The 23,296-nt window shown below is 44.3% G+C and overlaps 2 protein-coding genes across 2 annotated transcripts; one reads left to right on the top strand and one right to left on the bottom strand.

The window, feature by feature from the left end:
- The first annotated feature begins 602 nt into the window (after positions 1-602).
- Positions 603-6,236, top strand: si:ch211-198a12.6 (uncharacterized protein LOC563253 homolog). Its single transcript, XM_067237046.1, has 2 exons — positions 603-723; positions 2,610-6,236. The coding sequence occupies exon 2, from the start codon at positions 2,737-2,739 to the stop codon at positions 4,378-4,380; it is 1,644 nt and encodes a 547-aa protein (XP_067093147.1). The 5' UTR covers positions 603-723; positions 2,610-2,736; the 3' UTR covers positions 4,381-6,236.
- Positions 6,237-7,276: 1,040 nt separating this feature from the next.
- stox1 (storkhead box 1) lies at positions 7,277-22,833 on the bottom strand. Its single transcript, XM_067236674.1, has 4 exons — positions 22,506-22,833; positions 11,445-11,597; positions 8,495-11,243; positions 7,277-7,913 (listed from the first exon to the last, which is right to left on the bottom strand). The coding sequence occupies exons 1-4, from the start codon at positions 22,831-22,833 to the stop codon at positions 7,760-7,762; spliced, it is 3,384 nt and encodes a 1,127-aa protein (XP_067092775.1). The 3' UTR covers positions 7,277-7,759.
- Positions 22,834-23,296: the final 463 nt, after the last annotated feature.

Raw genomic sequence — 23,296 nt, 5'->3', positions numbered from 1 at the left:
AGGTCTTTTTAATTGGCCACTTAAATAGGCAGAGGTAGATCCTTTATTCATCTCTAGCTCTTAAAATCCATAAAAGGTGACTCTGCAAAGTCAAGTATCTTATTATGAGAACAAGATGAGGAATGCCATGTGGTTTAGCATTTTTGTGAGAAATATTAAAATAAACCAACCATTTTTGATTCATTTGCTGTGTGATGAAAGTCATACTCCAAAGTCACACACAGAACTTGTGAAATATGTTGTGCACAGTTTTCCCTAGTCTTTCCCAGTGTATCATTGTTTATTTATAATTTCATGAATGTCCTGGATTTTTTTACATCTATGTTAAAGCGAACCTAAACCCAAAATTAAAAATATGCTATTGTTTTTTGCACAAATGTATTAGATGATGAAAGGCAAAATAGGTAATAAAAATGATAAGTTATGACTATTAGCATAGGTCGTAATTTATTCCAACATGGTGCGTGCGAGCAGAATTGATAATAACTCCGAAACAGTAGGTGGCAGCAGTGATTATTTTGCTGGTGAAATGACTACAATGCATTCGCTAATGCGCTCCTCTGCAACGTTGGCGCCAGAAGATCTGTGGCGCCAGCTAAACAGAAAGAGTCAGAGGAAGACATCAGCGCAGTTCAGACGCAAGCAAGCTAGCAGCCCGGAGCTATCATTAGTGAAGAGCTCACACATAGTTTTTCATCATCCCAAAAATCCGAAGACAAAGAGGTGGGTGCAGTGGTGTAGATAAACTACCGATTGATTCAGTAGATTTGGTGTTTCTTTTAACAGGTACAGTATGGATGGACCGTAGATCATATAAGGTAGTCATTTTGCAAAAGTTAGTCTGCCTACTTCCAGTTAACTTATTTTTTTATTAAATCTTTCGCATGAAGTTGGTATGTAATATTGAGAATGGATTTTTTTTGGTGCTGAAAAGTTAATGAAAATATTCTCCTAACATTACTTACTGTATGTACTTTTCAGGAATGGCAGATTTCTCGAACAGCTACTAGCGTGTAGTAGCCGATTTAGCTTGCTAGTTAGCTTGATACAACGGCTAGGTAGCGCGCTAAAGTGGCTTGCTAGCTATGCTAGTGCCGTTGCTGCAAGCAGCTTGCAAGGCCATCAGAATGCGGGCTGAAAATAAGATCTTGGAATGCTATCCATTTTGGTTTCTATTGTGTTCTTTGATGAGAAGCAGTCATAGAAATGGCGAGTCGGCAATAGTCGTTTATTGTTTTTTGCGTTTTATTAAGTCTAAATCATGGTGGTTTACTTTGTCATGCACTGTCGATTATATAATAGGGGGGTCGCCTTTCCCGGGTTTTTTTTAGCGAGGCGAACACTCCTCGCCCGGTCCACGTTAGCCATCTTTGTTTCAGTCGACTTTATCGGATTATCACAAAAATTGCGAATGCGTACCATCTCCACACTGGTGAATGTTTAGGGATTAAATTGTTATGACGTTAAATATGTGGATATTATTGGTGCTTTATTTGAATTTGTAATGTTGCGTTTTGAAGCTAGTCAGCTAGTTCCAAATTGCGATTTGAAGGGCGGAAGCTAACATCAGCTAACATCATAGCAGCCATCTTATGCTTGTTGGCTAGCTGAAAAGTGGTGGTGTGGCACAAGATGGCTTGTGAATGCTGCGCACTAGCTGTGATGGGAATTTCCGCGTTCGTGATTATGTCCAAAACCAGGATGAATCCACGTTGATTCGATGCATGTTTCTTTTGCAAATTATACTTTTCGTTCTATAATCAGCTCGTCAAACAGCTGGTTGTATGCAGTGGAGCTAGTTAGCCGACTTTAGCTGGTCAATTCAGGCAACATTAGCGGCTAGAAGTAGCTATCAATGCAGTTCATCGTTAACTTGTTTTCCCATAACCTAGCCAGCTAACTAGCGGGCTAATGTAATGCTCGCCATTTGTAGCCAACACGGAGATGTTGGCTGCATAGCGAGCTAACCCAAAGGACTTGTTATTAAAACTCGGTAAAGCAACTGAAAATACAAAACGTTGCATTTTCTAGCATGGATTCTTAAGTAAAAAACAAACAAAAAAACAATAGCAGCGCAGTTAGGCAGTCACCGTTTGTAATGTCACGACATGTTCTATTCGGCTTAACGTTACAATAAGCGTCAGATGCATGTCTTAAGCCGGACTTGAATGCTAGCTAAACTACCATTTAGCGTGCTATATAGCTGGCTAGTTAGCGAATTGTTTGCTAACTTGCTAACGAATCATCTTATAAATGTTTATCTGACCTAATTTGTATATTAAGAACATTTTGTGCATTTGTTTGAGGCGACCGCGCGCCTTTTGTCTTTTCAGTGCGCACTGAATGGCAACATGCATTGGCGATCTATACACTGATACAGGTCTAATGCAGGTTTCCCCATCCTCTGGCTAGTTAGCCGTAATTTACAGTTAGCTGATGGTCTGGCTAACGTTAGTTAGCCACCTTGCTAACAACAACAGGTGTCAAGTGAGATTTCATGGGTTAATAAGTAGTTAGTAGGATAACTAGAACTTTGAGGTGTTATTTCGGTCTGTCAAAATAATCAACCATGCATAAACCCCAACCTGTCATGTTGTGTTCCTCCACAGAAAACTTTGATTGCAGACCAAGACTCCATCACTGCACAGCTGACATCCTGAGGAGAGCTTTCCCCAAGTTCCCAAAAAGTAATCATCCGGCTGTAAAACGGAGGTCGTGGGGCTGGAGTGTGTTCTCATGGCTGAGTCAGAGACTGAATGTGACACTCCCGGCCTTGACACGCTGGGGTCGGAGTGTGTCATAGCCCATAGCCAGGTCGACCTTCACTATGCAGCAGAAACAGAGATTATGACTGAGGAGAAGCGTGGTTTGGAGCTGGAGATCCACGGCTCTGACCTAGCCAAAATCCAGGGCCTGGGTTCAGAGCTAGGGGCTGTGGCCTGTGTGGATGCCATTGTTGCAGAGACGGATCATGACTACACCAAGGTGGAACATGCAGATATGCAGTGTTATACGGGGGCAGATATCAAAAGTGGGCCTAATGAGGTTCTGTTGGGCGAGGTGCTACTTAAAACTGAGTCTGAGCATGTGGTGAAGGTGGAGTCTGACCATGGTGGTGAGCTCACAGTGGAGTCTGAGAATGGCGTCGTCATCCACGAGGCCCACGGCCTGCAGTGCAACGAGTGCGGGGAGATCTTTGGCAGCATGGCTGATCTCCACCAGCACTTTGAGATCCACAAGGACCTCAACCCTTACATATGTGTGCATTGTGGTGAGAGCTTTGCTGTGGAGGCTAGTCTTAAGCAGCACATGAAGATACACATGAAAGAGAAGGCTTATGTCCCCACTGGTGTGGAGATGGTTGGAAAAGGTGTTGTTGACGCCTTCAACCTCAAGTCCCATCAAATGATCCATTCCACAGAGAAGCCCCACAGATGCTCTGAGTGTGGTAAGAGTTTTGCAGCAGCCATCACTCTCAGAGAACACATGAAGATGCACTCAGAGGACAAGCCCTACAAGTGCACCCAGTGCAGGAAGAGCTTTGTCCGCAGAAGACACCTGAAGAAGCACCAGGAACTCCACGCTAGGGAGAAGCCGTACACCTGCGCTCAGTGTGGTAAAGGCTTTACCACTGCTTCCAACCTGAAGCAGCATCAGAAGACCCATGCGGGCGACAAACCCCACAGGTGCACTCAGTGTGGGAAGTGCTTTGCGGCTGCAGCCACCCTCAGAGAGCACCAGAGGATCCACTCCGGAGACAAGCCCTACAAATGCAACCAGTGTAGGAAGAGCTTTGTCCGCAAGCGCCACCTGAAGAAGCACCAGCAGGTCCACATCGGAGGAAAGCCCTACACCTGTGCCCAGTGTGACAAGGGGTTCAACCATTCCTCCTCGCTGTCTCGACACCACAAGACCCACCAGGATTCTAGGATGTACTCGTCTCCTCCCTCTGGGAAGGCAGCTTTTTACGGCACCACCCTGAAACAAAGGATCCAGCAAGGCCAGGGTGATAAACCATACACTTGCAACCACTGCGACAAGGGCTTCAATCATTCCTCCTCCTTGTCCCGCCACCAAAGAGTCCACTCTGAGGGGAAGAGTTACACGTGCGCGCACTGTGGGAAGAGGTTCAATCACTCGTCCTCTCTGTCCAGACACCAGAGAGTCCACGTGGAGGAGAAGCAGCAGGCGCAGGCGCAACATCAGCAGCAGCAACAGCAGTACAGCGCCATCCCCTCAGGAAAGGGATTTCCCCACACCACCATCCTTAAACAGCGCATACTGAGCAGTGAAAAGCCCTACAGATGCTCCCAGTGCGGAAAAGGCTTCAATCATTCGTCCTCCCTTTCCAGGCACCATAGGATTCACATAGATCAGTGAGCTGAGTCACTCCCCCACCCCCCTTCTCCATTCCCACATACAGATCCCCCACAACCACCCATGATCAATGAATCTGCAAGTTTGTCTGTATAGAGCAGTCAAAACAAATGGACAACGACAAAAAGTCTTGAGGTCAACAAAGTTCTGTCTGAAACCGAAGGACTTCTTCCTAGCTCACAGCTTTTGCAAATGGTTGGTTGAAAAGTTCCTGGGACAGCCGATTAGTTGATTTGAATAAATTGTGTGATAGACACTGAATGAGACTGTATTCTCATTTGTGATTGTGCTTAACTTGCTCCAGAGCCTCTGATCGCTTTTAAAATGTGATTTGATAATCTAGATGATGAAAATACTCCCAGAAAATGCTTTCCTCTCCCTGTGCCTGCTTTCTTTGATATAAGGATTCAGTTCAAGTGTGTCATTGGCACAAGGGGGAATTGTGTAATTAAACAAAAACGAAGGCAGAGTTTGTAGATAACCTAACCCTGCTTTAGTTTTGAGGTCAAGCCCTCACTAGCCTACTGATGCAAATAGTGGTCTGGCAAAATCAAACTGCCTTGATCAAACAAATTAGCCATTTACCCATTGTAATGTTTTCACCCCATTTCACCTTCTGTATCTTATATGAAGCAGACAAAGAAATCCTATGTAAATAATTGTTGATTTTCTTTTTTATATATATGTATAGGTAGTGTGCTGTTTTGTTCCAGATGACATTTTTGATAGTGAAATCCACTTAGTCTCCCTCCTTTTCCTTAGTTCTTTAAATTTTGTGTTGGCTACCAGGAAATGCAAGCGCTCCTTGATTTTGGCTATTATCTAGAACGCTCTATCAGGTTAAATTAATGGTGTGTGTTGGTATTTCAGAGTTCAGTACTGTACTACCGAACAGACTGCAGCGAGAGCAATACTCCTAGTGCTAAAGTGGGATGCAATTACAAATGAGAAGCAGGAAATGCATAGAAAATAAAACCATTTGGTAGCATTATTTCAAGTCAACTTGCGTCCAGATTATTTCCTATTCATTTCCCTATACTCAAGCACCAAATGTATATTACTGAGATGTGACGACACAAATGTTAAAGAATTATTTCTTGCTATGACTTTGGAGAGAAATTTAATTAGCAATGTATAGATAGAGGTCATTCTTAATATCACACTGCAGAGCTGTCAAAATTGACATTGTAATAGAATATTATGTATACCTATCAATAAATGACAGGATTATAGCTTGATTTAATAGGAATGCCCTCCTTTGAACTCCACAACACGGCGCTCTATTTACTGTTCCATGTACGTCTTTTACACACTGATGTATTTTTTTTTAGATATGGTTTGGGTCATTTGAAAGGGAACGAGGGATACTGTTTTTATGGGAGTGAACATTATTTTGAGCAATATTAACTTTTTTTGACAGCAATTGTGCTTTAAAAACCGTAGCATAGGCTTTTTTCCTTGTGTTAGATAGGTGCCTTATTGCATGCTGATGTAGAAATGTATGCCGAGCTGTTATCAGAAAAGTCAAAGGTTTTGGCAACTTCTCCTTTGTGTTTTGTATCCATACTAACTTACCCCACATTTTAATTTTGAATTATTGATACTTATTCCTACTTTTGCTTTTATGTATATTACCATGTGTTTACACTGTTGCTATCATTATTGTCTTTTAATTTGTCCCTGTCTTATTTGATTGGCCTCACTGTAGATTTCTTAGAGGTTGAATTAAGAAAAAAAGGATGTAACAATGTAATTAATCCATGTAGGCTTCTATGTAAAGGCTCTACTCTGTACCATTTCTCCCAGATCTGAATGGCACACATATGGATAAATAAAGATTGTTCACTGTCAGCCTCTTCTCTCCTGTCTGGATGTTATCATTTAGTTTTATAAACTATTGTGAGATAAACACCATTTGTTGAAAATATAATTATTTGGGAGTCAGGTGGCTGAGTGGTGAGGGAATCGGGCTAGTAATCCGAAGGTTGCCAGTTCGATTCCCGGTCATGCCAACTGACGTTGCGTCCTTGGGCAAGGTACTTCACCCTACTTGCCTCGTGGGAATGTCCCTGTACTTACTGTAAGTCGCTCTGGATAAGAGCGTCTGCTAAATGACAAAATGTAAATTTGACTGGAGTTACGTTTTAATGTGCAGCCATGTTCTTGTTTCCCATGTCCACTAGGGGGCATGCATGCTTTACCATCTCACAATGTCATCTGAATGTGTTGCAAAGTATTTCTTTGTCCACATGGAGACTTTTGTTTTTATATCTGCCTTCTCTGAATAGTTGAATGGTCTGACTCCGAACACACAACCCACTACATCTATTTCAAACTATTCAGTGAAGACAAATCTATGGTGATATTTTAGTTTTAGCACAAACTAAACCTGACATTTTGAAGTGGAATATTGTATGTAATATTTCACAGACAAATATAATCTAATGGTTAAAATTACATTTTACTTATTGCCTTTAACTTATTTAAATTTCCATAGTCAGTTTCAACTCAGAGGCACTCACCCGAACACTCAAATTTTGTACCCAAGTCTCAAATTTAGAAATAACAGCAGTATTAAATTCAAATAACTCCATACAAACTAAATCAATTATCACTAAAAGAGCCACATGTTGTGTAAATAATGCAGGATTCTAAGTAATCAGCATATGTCAGCTAGATATTTGGCACATCTCAAACTGCTCACAATTCAGTACACCTAGGCTTCCCCAGAAAAGTCATGGAACTGTCCCGAAACACCCAAGGCTGATAAGCTCTGCCTGCAGATCCTGGTTTGAATCAGTCATGTTAGAAATGAGTGAAACATGTTATGCTTATTATATGGAACTTGTAGAGTTTGTAAAGTAATATATCAATGCAGTGATACTTTGAGGTACATAAATCTTTATTAGTGCCTAATGGCTACAATGGAAAAGACAAGAAAAGGAAGGATACCAAATTTGTCATTGTCATTTCAAGCTTTGTGGAACAAAAACATTTATAGCTTTAATCACTGTACAAAACGTATGTAGTAACACCAGCTACTAGTAAACCATGCATAAAACAAGAACCATCAACCTAATGTTAAACAGATGCAGCTCAGGGGTTTTATATTTGCATTTTGTATTTACAGAAACAGAGATATACATCTGTACACTATTGAAGTGAGCACCATAGAGCTACAACCCTGCACTTTTGAGCTACATGACCCAGGTGTCACAGGTATGACAGGAGCCAGCTACAGAGCTGCATTAGAAGGCTCTCACACAGCGCTTCACCAGGGCCCCAATGGGCTCTCACACAGAGCTCCACCAGGGCCCCAATGGGCTCTCACACAGAGCTCCACCAGGGGCCCAATGGGCTCTTACTCAGAGGCTCACTGGCCTCATACGTTCATGACAGGAGTGAGCTGAAGCAGGGAACTCTGTGGTCTCATGGCAGTGCTCTTGGAATGCAGTTTCTCCAAGTTCTGTAGAAACCCCCTCCTTTTCAGCCCCTCCAGGATCACAGTGTTGTTAGATGAGAGGCTGACTCGAGTCCTAAAGGGAAAAACCCCAAAAGAGCAAGGTTTAAATAGGTAGCTTCATTAATGTTAACTGAAATAACAACGGATAAGACATTCACATCAACACTCCATCCAAGGAAAAGAACAGCTGGTGCCAACAGAAGAGGGAAACAGAACTGTCTTTCTTTAAAACAAGAAGGCAAAGATACCGCAGTAATTACATAATAATCACCATAATCATTCTCTTCTGTCTAAATACCAGCTAGTGTCTTTGGAAAAAGGAAGCTGTTTGTTCAGCTTTACTTCCAGTTAAAGTGAAAAGAAGAGAGAAGCCATAGCACACACTTTGGAGGTAAGGTCAACGAGAGCAATCTATGGGGTCAACTAAACCCAGTTGGTGCTTATTTTCACTGTGGCTCAGTCTGAATTCCTCCAGGGTGCAATCTTTATCTGCAGCCCAGTGGGTTAAGCCCACAGCTGGAGACTGGAAAGGCGTGAGCACTAATAAACACTGGCTCAGAGCCAAGTGTCTGCACTACTAGGACCTCCCAGAGGAGATTTTCACCCGATGTTTTCACTTGAACTGACAGTCTGAACCAAGGTAGAACCACTCACCGCGGGGAGTCAATCCCGCTGTCGCCCGTGATGCTCTGGCTCTCTCCTCCCACCTCCGTCTCCCCCATCTCTCCTCCCTGTGCTCCGCCCACCGTGCTCAGACTTGCACCGGGGCTCTGAGGAATTCCTCGCTCACGCAGGGTATCAAAACTCTCTTCCTGCTCCTCGGCCTCACAACCCCAGTGAACGGACTCCCCGTCGCCCTCATCAGCTGATTTGTGCAGGGTCTCTGCGTCTGAGTCCACTTCACTGGTCTGGCAGTAGTCAAAGATGCTGCTGTCTGCAGCCTCGGTATGATCCAGGTGATCCGAGCTGAGGCTGGCATCGTGCATTCTCTCCCCCAGTAGGGGCGCTGCTTGTCTGGGGCTCGGATTACTTTTGGCATCTGGAGATTGGGTTTTCTGGTGGTGGTGGATAGGCCCCCCACTCCAGCTGTTCTCCTCTGGTCTGACAGAGGTTCGAGGGGTGTTCTGCTGGATGGATGAGTGGCTATCCTCTGTAGAAGTGCTGTCCCAGTTTCTTCGTAGGGAGTGGGGGTGGTTGTAGGGGGAGTAGGAGTCAAGGTGGTGGCGGGAGTGTTGATAGTGACCGGGGAGCTCTTGGGGTTGTGGATCGGGATCATTGTCTTGGTAGACAGACTGCGGGTCGACTATCCCTGTCTTAAAGACCTCTCTGCTGTTCATCCCTCCCTCCTCACTCAAATAGAGGGAGCTACAGGCATCTTCTTCCTCCTCCTCCCCTCTCTGGTATGGTCTGTGGTGGTCGCCATCCCTCTGTCCCATGAAGACATGACTTTCTGCTATTTGTTTCTCTTCCAGACTTGCGCTTTTAGGACATCTGTTGTTGTTATATGCCCCCTGCTGGTTACCCGCTGTAGTGCGGGGCTTCTGATACGATGACAGCCTGTGGTTGGCATCTTCCTGTAAGGCTGCATGTCTTTGAGACAGTCTGTGCTGGACAGAGGGCTTAGCCCAGGCTGGGTCGTAGGGGTGGGTGGAGACTAGATCATAGGGAGGGGCTGGGAGGATGGGATTAGTATCTGTATTTGGCTGGGGAGTGTTGGGGTGGTCATCCCCTTTAGCTTGGCTGATTGGATGCCTTTGGTTGTTCCCACCTCTACACTCTCCTTCCTGCAGGATTTTGTGCTTTCCCTCCCCCCTCTCCCAGCTCTCCCTGCTCTCCCTGCCCCTGCTCTTGCCCTCCCTCTGGTGCTTGACCTTGTCCTCTATCCTCAGCGTGCTGCTCTGGGGGTAGGCTGAACCGTAGTCTGCTGGAAGCTCTCTGCCGGGCTTGGGGCTGGTGCGGAGGAGGGGGTCTGCGGTGAAACCGTGGTCGGGGAGACACTCATAAGACCTGTCCTCGGACGTGTGGGACTTCCCAGGGTGCTCTGCTTCGGTGGCGGTAATTCTTGCTCTGTGAGGGTCCCAGGATTTGGAGCGGTGTCCTGCTCGCTCTCTCCTCCCTGCTCCTGTCTTCCCCTCCTTGGGCTCTCTTCTTTTCTGGTCTCTATTGCAGGGGTTGTGGGTGGTAATGGTAGTAACTGAGTCCAACCCTGGTGCACTCTGAAAGGGGTTGTCTATGCGTTTCTTATAGAGGCATTTCCCCTCCCCAGGGTCCTCGAGGTGGTCTGGTTCATCGACAGGGACCTCCGGTCTGAGATGAGAAGGAATCGGGTCTTCTGTCCCTGGGTCCTCATCCACACACTGAGGCGCCTTCCTCTTCCCCTTGTCTCTCTCTCGGTCTCTCTCCCTCTGCTTCTCCCTGGAGGAGTGGGCTCTCCTCTTGCTGCGACAGGTCTTGGGGGCAGACCTCCTCCCTGCTCCTAAACCCGTTCTGGAGGAGTGGTGGTGCTTGGCCTTGGAGGAATTCAGGATCTCAGTAGACATGCCCTTGTCTACCCCTTTATCTCCCCTGTCCACCCCCTTGTCGGCTGGCCGCTCCCTGTCAGCTGTGCACCTCTCCCCCCTCTCCTCCAGCTTCTTCATCAGGACTGTGTGGCGTGTCAGGTTGTCCACGGTGAGCTCAGGGTTGATACGCCGAATGATGGCATGCTCTAGGTCCCTCGGCAGGTTGTTCAGGTCATCCTCGTCCCTCACCGGCCATTCCTCCGGTGGGAACTGGCCCGAGAACGAGGCATACTCCTTCTTTGGTTTGTCTTTTTTCCCTCCATTCCTCCTGAAGAGGCTGAGGCCAAACTTGCGGCCAGGCTTGTCTTTGTAGTCCTTGTCCTTGCGGCTGGCAGTGGCGGTGGTGCCCGTGGTCTTACTGACCTCACTGGCCTGGTAGTCCGCTGCTGTGGAGGTGGACTGGTTCTGGACGGACGGTTTGTGGTCGGAGGGTCGCGTCCACTTCAGGCTCTTGCCGGTGCACTCGCTGATGGAGATGGAGACCGAATGTTGGTCGGGGACGGAGGGAGGGGTGGCAGTGGCCGCGGGTGTGGCCACGCTGGAAGAGGGCTGCTGTGGAGCAAAGCAGCTGCAGGACTTGCAGTGAGCCACCAGGGGGGGCTGTGCGTTGGCGTCCATGCAAGCCTCGTTGCTGAGGAGGTATGTGATGGGCGGGGGAGACGGCATCTCGTTGTCTCCAGGGCCGGAGGTCCACCAGCTCTTCTCTCTGACCAGGCTGTTGGTGATAAAGTAGGTCTGGGGTGTGACAATGAAGTAGCCTTCTCCTGTGTGGTAGATCTTGCGCTCCTTAATTAAAGTCCCCAAAGCATTGTACAGGATGTCCTGGGTTGGAATTGTCATTCCTAAATAGGATAAAGAAAGAAGAGGTGATGAGGAGAAGGATGAATCCGGCGCAATCCTCATAAGGAATGTATGTCCTATAGAATATATTTTTAAGAATGTTAAGAAAATAGCGCTTTATTGATTCATGATTGGGGGGGGGGGCTGCAGAAGCAACATTGTCCAGAGAGTTACGTGAACATACAAAATAATTAAATAAATACCTGGGTGAGCCTTGCTCATGTGGTTGATGAGAGCTTCCTGGTTGACAGTGACATGGGAGGAGTTCATGTCTGAGATGACAGAGCACAGCACCTCGGCTAGGGGGATGAACTGGGACTGGGGGACAGGCAGCATCTGCACTGGTGACAGGTCACCTGCAACACACACAGACGAATCAAGTTAGACACATCCACCTTCACATCTGTATGTGCAAGCACCTGGGTAAGAGCAGACACTCCCACGCATATTCATTTGCCAGAATACATTTTCAGGTTAAGTTTACAGTCAACTTCCACCTCAGAAATCATAACACTGGGGTGGTCCTTTGAGGTATGTGAAACAGTCCCAACCTCCATCTCAATACGTATATTTGTATAGCGGTAGTATAGTCAGACCACAGAATTCCATTACTCCACTTGAAAGTAGCAGCTGAAAAGTTGCCTGCTGGGGTATCACATTTCACACTTACACATTGTTTCTTTGAATCGCCATTGAACTAATGTGACTGGCACCATATGATGTATAAAATCAGTAAGAGAGGAAGTGAGAGCGATATACAGTCAGAAAGAGAGGTCTATAGATAAATACTGCTGTGTCCTTGTAAGAACAGTGTCCTTCTACACCCTGAAAATATTCACCCACACGCACATCAGAACCCAGCCGACCAAAAGACTGACTGCTGTCCAATTACACATTTACAAAGTCTAGAGGCCACCTCACAGACACACCAATTGGCTTTGAAGTACTAAATCAAGCTCCATTCAAAACACCAGCAGGCATTTGAACGTGTTTTCTCTGTACAACCAATGATTAGAAACTGTGACAGATTTCCCTCACATTACACAGTTAATGAAACACATCAGATTAAGTGATTTTATTCCTTCAGGCAAACAGTTTTTTATGGGGTAGTTTACTACTGGAAAAGGCATTGGCCCTTGAACTGGCGCTAGATGTAGCTGGGGTCAAAGCCATGGTACAGTTCTGCTTCAACATGAACCTGCCAGTCTGGGACTTGTCAATGCAAAAGCAAGGCAACATGGTAAGACTGACACAGTTACAATCCACAGATAATGTCCTCACGTCGCTTACAAAAAATGGTGTTTGCAGCGATTTGTACCGTGTTGTACTCTGGTAGGGACATTACGCCTCAAACAAGCGTGGGTAAAGTAAAAAAAAATATATATACTTATGTTGTGTTATATTGTTGTATTGATAAAGACGCACTTGTTCCGGGAGTACAACGGTACTTAAGAACGATTTGTTGGATCAGATGTTAGTTTATTTCCTCCAGGAAACAGAATTACACTTATTGAGGGACTCGCTGCACTTGTTGGTTAGTTGTAACTGATTTAACTGCTTGTACTCGCTGTGAATTATATTATTGTTCCTTGCTTTCCTCCAGCTATACTCTAGCACTTTCGAGGATCATGTTGTTTAATTGAAATTTGTTTAACATTCTCTTCTGGATCCACCCATTGGTACTTATTTGCTTTTCACAATGTATGCTTCATGTTTTGGCCAACCGCAATGTTTTTGGGGCTATCGCTTTGTTTATGAGCATTGACCTATGCAGTTTTTGTAAAGCTCTCTCTTGTAAGTCGCTTTGGATAAAAGTGTCTTCTAAATGACTTAATGTAAATATTAAGGAGGCCAACTTTTGCTCTGTGAGCAGCTGAATGATTACCAAGGAACCAGGGTGAGACAAGCTGCCCTCTGAGAAAGCTGAACTGTGACCGATAACAGACGCAGACATAGGCCAATGACCATGACCTCCTTTAAGACCAAGGAAAACAGGTTTTCGTTAATCAGCGACTCAGTGCTAAATGAAGGAGCTGTGCTGGTAATCGGGGGATGAAAGTAAACATTAATGGTTGGTGAAGTGTATCAGACTAAAATTAGGCTTATCACTTATACTGTTTTTGTGATATTTTTACATTTTAGCAGACGCTCTTATCCAGAGCGACTTACAGTAAGTACAGGGACATTCCCCCCGAGGTAAGTAGGGTGAAGTGCCTTGCCCAAGGACACAACATCATTTGTCACGGCCGGGAATCAAACCAGCAACCTTCTGATTAACAGCCCGATTCCCTAACCGCCGAGCCATCTGACTCCCTTTGTGCGTGTATGTGTACATGTATGTGTATGTGTACATGTGGGTGTAACAGCAAGTCCCAAATGTATATATGTCTGCCCTCTGCGGCAGCTCTCTGATTAGGGATATTATTCCATTCCTTAGACATATGTGCGTAAGGTCTGTGAGTGTTGACATGTCAAGCGGGAAAGAGGATATGACAAGACACTATTTAAATGTAAAGTTTGACTGCCTAAATCAAACACATAACACCCATCGTCAGCAAGCGGCAGCTGTGGCTCAGCAGGCTAGCACCTTGAATGCCAGCTCCATCGCCGTGTGTTTGTGTGTTTGTGTGTGAATAGGCGAATGAGAGGCAACTGTAAAGCGCTTTGGGTGTACCGTGAGGGTCCATTAAATGAGCTTTATAAATGCAGTCCATTTACCATTTACTATAGTTAAAGATGAAAAGTTAGGCTATTCAAAGGCCCCAGATAGGGGCTCTGTTCTTTGACATGGGGAGGAATCGGGGACCAGATGTGCCCAAACCTACCCGAGGCTGCCTTAAAAGCTGATGTCTCAATAACAGCCTCACTGAGTCTTGCTCTCTCTATTGTGTGCACGTCCAATGGGAACACCTGCAAGGCTGTCCCCATGGAAACAGCTCCTGTCTGGGGTTAACAAGATCATTGGAAGACATGGTCAGTGGGTTGACGTGAAAAAAGATTATTTACACAATATTTTTACAAGGGAGTTAGTGCACTGATTATAGAGGATAAACAAGAGCAATGTTGCCCTTCATTAGAGAACAGGGTAGGAAAACACTACCCATGTTGTTTAGATGGTAACCCATGTGGTGTGTCCATTACCAGGGCGCTGTATTAGGCTTATTGTCCTGGTTCTGAGAAGGATATCCTGCTAGTTTTTTCATGAGGGGTAAAAAGAAGGGGATACAGAGCCTGACACCCATATTCATTAACATATATTTACATTTATACTACAATGGCTGGCAAAACCTTCCACCATCAGACAGAGCAGACAGGCAAAAAGACGATGGACACCAAGAGATCTGAGAGATAGGTTTTTAATGATTTAAGTAGTTTTTTACTGAACAGAGTGGGGAAAATACTTGTTACACTAATCCTGCAAGGGGATTAGCTCTCTAACATTAGAAGGTGTGACTGTCTCTCTTGTGAAACTGTTTTCTCTGGGGGAGGGGTGGGGGGGTGGTAACGTAACTCTGTGCTCATGTAATATAAGACCAGGCCACGGACATTAAACCCATTGTCACACACAACATGAATACCCCTCTGGACACCATGGCAACGCAAACCTGTGCCACAAGGAGGGAAGCGACACAAAAGTGAGAAGTGCCCAGGAGAGAGTAGCCAGAGGACCCCACTGTAATAACAGAAGAGTTGGATTTTTGGTAAGGTGAAACCATCAACATGAATGAACAGCTTTCTACATTCATTTACTGTATTCACTTATTTACAAAGATCTCTACATCTGTTCAAATACCTTAGACAAATACTTGGTAGAGAGGACGTTTCGGAGCTACAGATGGACAGACAAATGCTGTCCTATCTCCTCACACTGGTCTGCCTGGCTCCTGACCCTGACTGAGAAATACCACATGTATTCACACTGAGGGGAGCGGGCCCCTGAGGGCCGCATGACTCCCATTAAGAAATAAGATTACATTACTGACTGGCCTCTCTGTCTTTCTGACATATAGGCTGCTACCGCTACTGGCGCTACAACTGCAGTATCTATAAAACTTCTGAGATCTGATCGCAACAATGTCCTTCCAACCACCCACCACCCCCCAACACACACACAAACAAATACACACAAACAAACACACACACACACAGACCGTCTCACACAAGAGAGAGAGAGAAGTAGAGAGAAATATCAACCTAATATATACTGTGTGTAACACACTCGCATTATGGAGTTTATAGTATGTAGCATACTGTAAACTGCCAAAAGGACTCTGAACTTCCTGAGATAGCATTAAGAACATGTCATCTGTCCAAGTCCAAACCATTTACATTACATTTAGTCATTTAGCAGACGCTCTTATCCAGAGCAACTTACAGTAAGTACAGGGACATACCCCCGAGGCAAGTAGGCTGAAGTGCCTTTCCCAAGGACACAACGTCATTTTGCACGGCCGGGAATCAAACTGGCAACCTTCAGATTACTAGCCCGATTCCCTAACCGCTCAGCCATCTGACTCCCTTTTCAAGATCGAGTTTAAAATTAAACCCATTATTACTAACTCACAAACACATACCACATACATACAAGCACACACACAGACCCAGTTGTCTGTAAAATAGACCTCTCCTTATCTTGCCTCTCTAATCCTTTGTGTTCCAATAAGCAAACAGGTTAATCTGCTACCCATCTCATTAGGGATAGACTGTACTTCTTTGAGCAAACTTGAAGTTGGCTCAAACAAACAAACAATAAAACCTCAGTGACCTTATCACAAACATGCCTGAAAGAACCAGTGGAGTAGACTACAAACTGCCAGATTTTTGAAAGAGAAACAAAGTCACACATTCAAATGCGCTGTTGGGAACGGGAAAGATTTCAGCACTGATTAATGTTACCACACCCGCCTAGCACTCAGTTCCCTTTGTCCTAGTGTCGTAGCTGGGCTCCTTGCCACACCCTACAGTGTGTGTGTGTGTGTGTATATCTGTGTGTGTTCACTTATAGGCCTTTACAAGCTAAGCCTCCCAGTATTCTATGGTGCACACAGATGTGGACTAAGTAGCAGTAAAATAGGCCCATAAAACCCAGTGAAAAGATTCCCTTGACCTTACATAGGCTGCTAGCATAACAGATGTTTTCATCCAAAGTTTTTCCCTCCCTGCACAGGTTGTGTTGGGTTTTTATCAAAAATTATTTTAGGTGATAAGCGAGAGATTAGTTTGTTCACAATATTTCTACTAAGAGCGGGAAGTATATTCTATCGATTACCTAGTGCTCCACCTAACAGTGTCGTCTGCCATGCAATTCTATAATTGAGTTACATTACACCCAACCAATTACATGTAACAATAGAATGCTTGTTCCCACCACGTAAGACTGTCAAAACAGCACAGGTGAGTGATTCCACCCTAATTATATCCTCCTTACCATGTGATAAAACTGAAACAATCTGCGCATTCGTGTTTCATGATGACTTTCTAAGACAGGTGATACATGGATAAACCTGCTCATCTCTGACAAAGCCGTTTGGGAGGGCTGTCTCCATTGCCACTCTTGGGCAATGGAGACTCTGGGCTAATAATCATACAAAATACAGTCATTGAATGTGTCTTTATGGAACGTTTAAGAGTCCTAAACAGAAATAGTCTAAATAAATTGCTCTTGGCTATTACGGGAACATTTGAGTTGATGCCTTTCAAATCCGGTGGACTAAACAGAGACAGGCTTTGTTGTGCGTTTCATCCCTATGGCAACACACATTGTGAAGACACATTGCTGTCTGACTTTCATTCAGTAGGGTGTGGGACTCAACACAACCAGGCTTTTAGGTCATGGTTCAAATTCAAAATAGGGATTTCACATTTCAGTCTTGAGGATATTAACACATAAAACCACGTTTGTAGCACTGTTGTTCCTATAAACATAGACGGAAAGAACAGAGGGCAAGACTGATAACAATGTAGGAGAGGAGAACCCTGTATTTTAACATCCCATGGTAATACAGTATAATACCTGGGCGGTGTTAGGTGTGGTACCAAAAAATCTACAAAAACGTGCTATTGCTATTACTCATCTTAGTTTGTTTGGTACGACAACCAGGACAAGCCTAAATCATGCCTGTGAACAACTGTTTAGGACTGGCAGTGAACTTTAACGTAAGAAACACAAAACGGGCCTGCTGGTCCAGTGTTAGCAGAACCTCCTCAGCAGTGTCTTTGTCTTCAACCATAAAGCATGAGAAAGTTCAGAACACATCACCCCCATCCCTTATATGTCTGGTGTTCTTGTCAGAAAGTAGAAAAATGGACACAGCTCTCAATAGTCTAAAGATTGTTTTTGACTTAGGGCTCAAGTCCCTTAACGTGGCCCCCGTCATCCTCTTCAATGATGGAACGCCTGTCATAAGTTAAGACATAGCCATGTTTGTTTCTATAGGTTTAAGACAAGACTTGGGATAGGAGTTAGTCCCAGCCCTACTAAGGTCAGAAATTCTGCTATTCTGCGATTTTACCCTAGCACAAACCAAAAAGTGACCACCAAGCTCAAAAGAATCCAGGTCAGCAGTTTCACAAGCTTCTATTCTCTGCCATGTTTAGAAGTTCCAGGTGTTTCCAGTGCGCTCCACCCAAGAAACCTCACCATTGTATGCACTCACAGACCATCCTGAGAGACTAGGCAATGGTTTACAAGACTACCACACCTCCTAATCAAGAGTCATGGTGGTCATTGAGCCCATATGAAGTCCATTTCCTCCACTTTCGACCCACTCTGCGCTATGTAAGAAAAAAACAGCTTTGTTATCCCACAATTTGGAGAAGACCTCCCCTGCCTGTCCGCCATGTGAACCCCAACCTACAAGGCTGACCGATAACTGCCCTGTATCTTAATAACTGTGCTCTGTGATAAGAAAACTCTTATCTTCTTATAATGTAAGCTTCATCATCACAGATCTGCTGTTATAAAACTTAAATAAGAAAAATAATACTTCCCCTCAAGGAAGCAAAGTGATACCAGAGTGAGTGTAATATAATTATAATAGGATCATAATATCATACCTGTCCTCCCTATTCCCTGACTCACTTTCAAGCTGAATCCAATAAAGGGGCTCCCATACGGCTGATGGGGTCCATAGGCTAAAGTTAAGTAACGTCCTTGTTTGGTATTGTTGGCAGTGATCCAGCCCTATGGGTGAACTCAATACTCGGGTCAATAAATGGGCTGTGTCTGTGTGATTCTCACCAAGGGGGAGCTTCCGGGCTAAATGGTTAGAGGATGTAGCTAACAAATGATGTGCAGCATGTGCAACACACACACCCAGATCCAAAGACACACGCACGCACAGACAAGGAAGGAATCTTGTTTGATAATGGTGGGAGCAAGCTCTGTTTCCTATTGAGACCTAATAATACATTATCTGGAATCAGCACATAGCCTTCAGGAAACTGCAGTCAAGGCACCACAAGGAAAACAGACAGACATGCAGCATTGGCCCAAAGCCACATGTACTGGACAGTTCAGTTAATCATCCTCCATGTTGGCCAATGATTGACAGGGGAATGGGGACTGACAAAAGTACCCCACCCAACACAATCATACCAGGGTTTAAATAGTCAGGTAGCATGTGTAGTTGTCCTGCAGATAAACTGCCAAAATGTCCTGTCCATTCATACAGGCTACTGGATAAGTTTGGGAGAAGATATTTGGTTGCTTTGCAAAACCTTCTTGTGTTCTCTGTAGATTACAGACCATTCTAATAATGGTATTGGTCCTGTAAGGTCATTAGAAGCATTTGAGCTGGAATAACAGATTGAAATAGTCCTCTTGTAGGCCCTTTCAATAATACACACACACAAAAATATCCACACACACAGGACTAGCTTCCTATGAGGAGCACCTGGGGATGCAAAGTTTATGTGGGTCTCACCAACAACCCCTATTAAGTCCCATGACCCTGAGGGGCCTAGTTAGTTGAAAGGAAAGTCACCTTTGACCTTTGATGCTTGATCAGGGCAGGGTGGGCCGTTTAACCCCTGTAAGACCCAGCATGAGGGCGACACGACTAATAAGCGGACATCTGGGAGAGTTACGACCATTAGTTGGAGACCTGAGACCCAGACAAAATCATCTCATGAAAGGAGACACCGAAACACTTTCATCCCAATGACAGGATGAAAAAGGGGTTTACAGGGAGCTTAAAGTCAGGAAAGATCCTTGGTTTAAATGGACCATTTCAGAAACGCATCACTACCTTCTGTGGCATCTAAAAAAAGATTCTGCACACTTCACAGTGCACAGCTCAGTAGCGGATTCTGTGATGTAGCATTTACCTACAAGACATTACAGTTTAGTAGTCACACAGCTAGACTACTTATATTTTTGTCTGTAACAAAAAACAATGTTTTGCCATTTGCTAAACTGAACATTCTTACAACATTACTACAGGCAGAAAGACAGTGATTGAGTGAGTGAGTGAGTGAGAGCGAAAAGAGATCTTCATATATCTATACACTTTGAAGTTCACCACATTTGCCCTGACAGTGATACCACAAACAACAATAATTGCCATAAATGACAGTACTGAGAAAAACAGGACACTTCATTACATCACAGGGCGACATAAGTTTCACTCCTTAGATCCATGCATAGTCACACCTCTAGGTCCCTGAGGCAAGCAAGAAACATTGTAGCCGACCCTTCCCACCCTGGACACACTGTTCCAGCCACTCCCCTTCGGGAGGAGGCTGCGGTCCATCAGGACCAGAACCTCACACCATAACTCACTTCCACTGTCACTAACACATTTATTTAAAAAGTCGATCTATCACTTTATTTCACATTCCACAAAATCACCAGTCATATCTTATTTTATATCTTATTTTATATTTTACATTGTATAGTATTGTTTAGAATTATTTAGACTATTTAAGATTCGTATATGTTTATCGTATGTACCTTTCTGCCACAGTAAATTCCTTGTTTGTGTGAACTTACATGGCAAATCAGAATCAGAATAAGAATTTGGTTTATTCGCCATGTATGTTATACAAACACGGAATTTACTGTGTTTGCACCTCCCTGCCACAGTAAATTCCATGTTTGTATAACATATACATGGTGAATAAACCAAATTCTGATTCTGATTTAAATAAAGCTCATTCTGATTCTGATTCTAGTCTGCAACCAGTAACAATGCGAAGCCACTCAATAATGCAAAAGTAGCTGTCATTGTGAACACAGCCTTATATCTAATTATAAAAACAGGAATCTCTTTGTCCGTCTGTCTGTGGCTTGAATGTCTCCAGAACCAGGCACTGTATGAAATCGAGATATAGTCCTCAGAACCTAAGGATGTGCAGTATTGTGCGACAAGTTGTTTGGATGACCGGTTTGCAAAAAATACAAACACGTTCATCACCAGGTTGACCTACACTAAGCGATGAAGCTATGAATCTCGGGGTTGACCTCTGTGATATTCTAACTAATATAACTGCAAACACTGGAAACTATTAAAAAATCCTTTCTGGAATTGTTTACTGATGCACAAAAGTCAAAAGTTAATTAAAAAGTTACTCAGATAGTAACGAGAAAACTGAAAAAGTATGTGTGTGAGAGAAAAACTGAGGGAGAGAGAACTTCACCAGATAACCTCACCGCAAAGTGACTTGAGTATGAGAGGTTAGTGCTTGTACCAGCAGGGTGCATTCCCACCACGATAACAACAGGGTCTGTTTATCCAAATCCTTAGCTCTCCTCATCCCATCCTCAAACCCCAACCTCCTGACCTAGTCACCAGACCCATCACCCCCTCCCAATCCCTCTAACCCTCTCCTTATCCTCTCCTCGCTCAACTCTCTACACCCGGACACATTGAGGAGAATCAACCAGATAGGCCACTTCCTATTCCTTCCCTCTTTCTAGTTCTCTCTGCACAGTTATCAAACCCACTACACACAAACCAAACACCTTAACTGACACTAAAATGTACCCATCAGAATCCCTGACTGTTTTCAAACCTTTAGTCAGAGATGGGACAGAAGGATATTAGCCAGTTCAAATGTGCCTTAACAGTCATTCATAATACAGGGTAGCTAGCAATGTTGACATTAAGACAATGTCAAGGCCTTGCTACCCGTCTGCAATAAACCTCTCGTCCCTCTCCGCCCATGAATTGTGGGTACACTAATCTTGAGACTGGGCAGTAGAGGAGACTCAGGGCTGGTTGGCAACCAGCGTAGGGGTGATTCACTGTTGACCGACTCACAAAGAGACAGTAGTAAACCATGTGGACATGTGAGCACATTCTATGAGATTGTAAACTGTGTACTTCTGCTTGTTTGGGCTGATAATGCCTGTCGTAATGACAGGCTTGCTCTCGACCCCATATGTTGCTTGTATGTGAGCAATTGTGCTGAGCTTGTGGTGAAGCTTATAGGGTCTGAAACATACTGTCCGTTTTCACCTCCCCCTCCATATGTCCCTGTGTGGTCCTCCTCTCCACATTCCACTGCTTCACGTTCCTCCTTAATGAAGTGATCCATCGGTAGGGGATGACTGACTGACAGTCAGCAGCTCATTGGAATAAAAACGTTGGTTGTTGTTTGTTGTTTTGGGCAGCAATACTTTCATTGGGTATCACACTTAAGAAATCTTGGGACTGGTGCACTTACTGTATATATAAATTAAAGCTAAAATCCAGGACCAAACTATTGCACTAGCTGTTTTAACCCCCTTTTGGAGGGTAGCCTACTGGATGTAGTTTTATGGGTGTGACTGTGTTGCTACTGCAGTGTTGTGGTATAATACAGGACATAGGTCACTGTGGCAATGTAAAGGATTTAAAACTTTCATTAACAATAATTCTTCAGGACAAACATGAGCATAACCTGTGCTTCCTATAATTATGGCAATATTTGCAATATTCCTATCATTAGGTCTAACAGTCACAAGGGATTTTGTCAAGACTTGATAGCGAAAACACCATTTTATGTTTATTTTCCAAAGGCAAAAGTATATAGCACAGAAATTATATTTACAGAAAGAGAGAGAGAGAGAGAGAGAGAGAGAGAGAGAGAGAGAGAGAGAGAGAGAGAGAGAGAGAGAGAGAGAGAGAGAGAGAGAGAGAGAGAGAGAGAGAGAGAGAGAGAGAGAGAGAGAGAGAGAGAGAGAGAGAGAGAGAGAGAGAGAGAGAGAGAGAGAGAGAGAGAGAGAGAGAGAGAGAGAGAGAGAGAGAGAGAGAGAAAATTCGGAACGTTTAGACACATACCGACTGCTTTGATGACAAATCCTTTGGGTGACCTCAGCGCCCTGCGCATCCATGCCTCTCTCAATACCTCCAAATTGTTCGCGTTCCCCTGGACGAAAAGTACTAGATTTTCCATCCATCCTTGAAAGTAAACTTCGGCAATAGCTTTTACTAGTCTTTTATTCCAAAAACTTCGTACATTTTGTGCCTTGAAATCGGCAAAAATCTCCTGACCGCTCGCAGTGTTGGCATTGTATACTCCTACACCGGTCCTCGAGCTCTCCTCGTCCTTGCCAAAGACCAGCGCGAGCGAGGCAGTGGAGAGTTGGACAACCCGCTGCTGAGACATTGTTACGCCACAAATGCCGCTTTGTCTGACTCCAAAAGACAAATGGCATGCCACCCCATGGAGAGAAATGTTCTCAATGAATTTCTTAAATGTTTAAGTAAAACGAAACATCTCTAAATACTTAAATTTGATACACATTCCTACACTATCTCTGTCAGTCAGCGTTGCCTGTAGAGGTAACGACGTCTGTAGTTTCTCCTTGCTTCCAAGGTAACCAGCAGTGACGATGGCGGAGAGGAGGCGGAGGATCACCCAGTTGTGGGAGAGTATGTCTTGTTCTTAGTGGCTGTACAGTGAAACCCTCAACAGCTGTTTTCCTTTGCACATTTCAAATGTTTGCACACAAATAAAAATATGCTACATCACTGACAATTACTCATTAACATTTGGCAGCGTTGCCGTAATTGACATTCAACATCAAAATATTAGGTCTTGTATTTTTAGGTAATGTATTTTTATCACC

Source organism: Osmerus mordax, chromosome 5, assembly GCF_038355195.1.
Source record: "Osmerus mordax isolate fOsmMor3 chromosome 5, fOsmMor3.pri, whole genome shotgun sequence".
Classification (NCBI taxonomy): Eukaryota; Metazoa; Chordata; class Actinopteri; order Osmeriformes; family Osmeridae; genus Osmerus; species Osmerus mordax.
Note: the sequence above shows the minus strand (reverse complement) of the source record. Positions and strands in the feature narration are given on the sequence as shown.

Bases quoted from the DNA above. Each gene is read 5' to 3' on its own strand.
- si:ch211-198a12.6 (XM_067237046.1), top strand. From the start codon at position 2,737: ATGGCTGAGTCAGAGACTGAATGTGACACTCCCGGCCTTGACACGCTG.
- stox1 (XM_067236674.1), bottom strand. From the start codon at position 22,833: ATGTCTCAGCAGCGGGTTGTCCAACTCTCCACTGCCTCGCTCGCGCTG. The intron at 11,598-22,505 runs GTATGTGTCTAA...TGTGTGTTGCAG, and splicing joins ATTTGTCATCAAAGCAGTCG to GTGACCTGTCACCAGTGCAG. The intron at 11,244-11,444 runs GTATTTATTTAA...TATCCTATTTAG, and splicing joins CATGAGCAAGGCTCACCCAG to GAATGACAATTCCAACCCAG.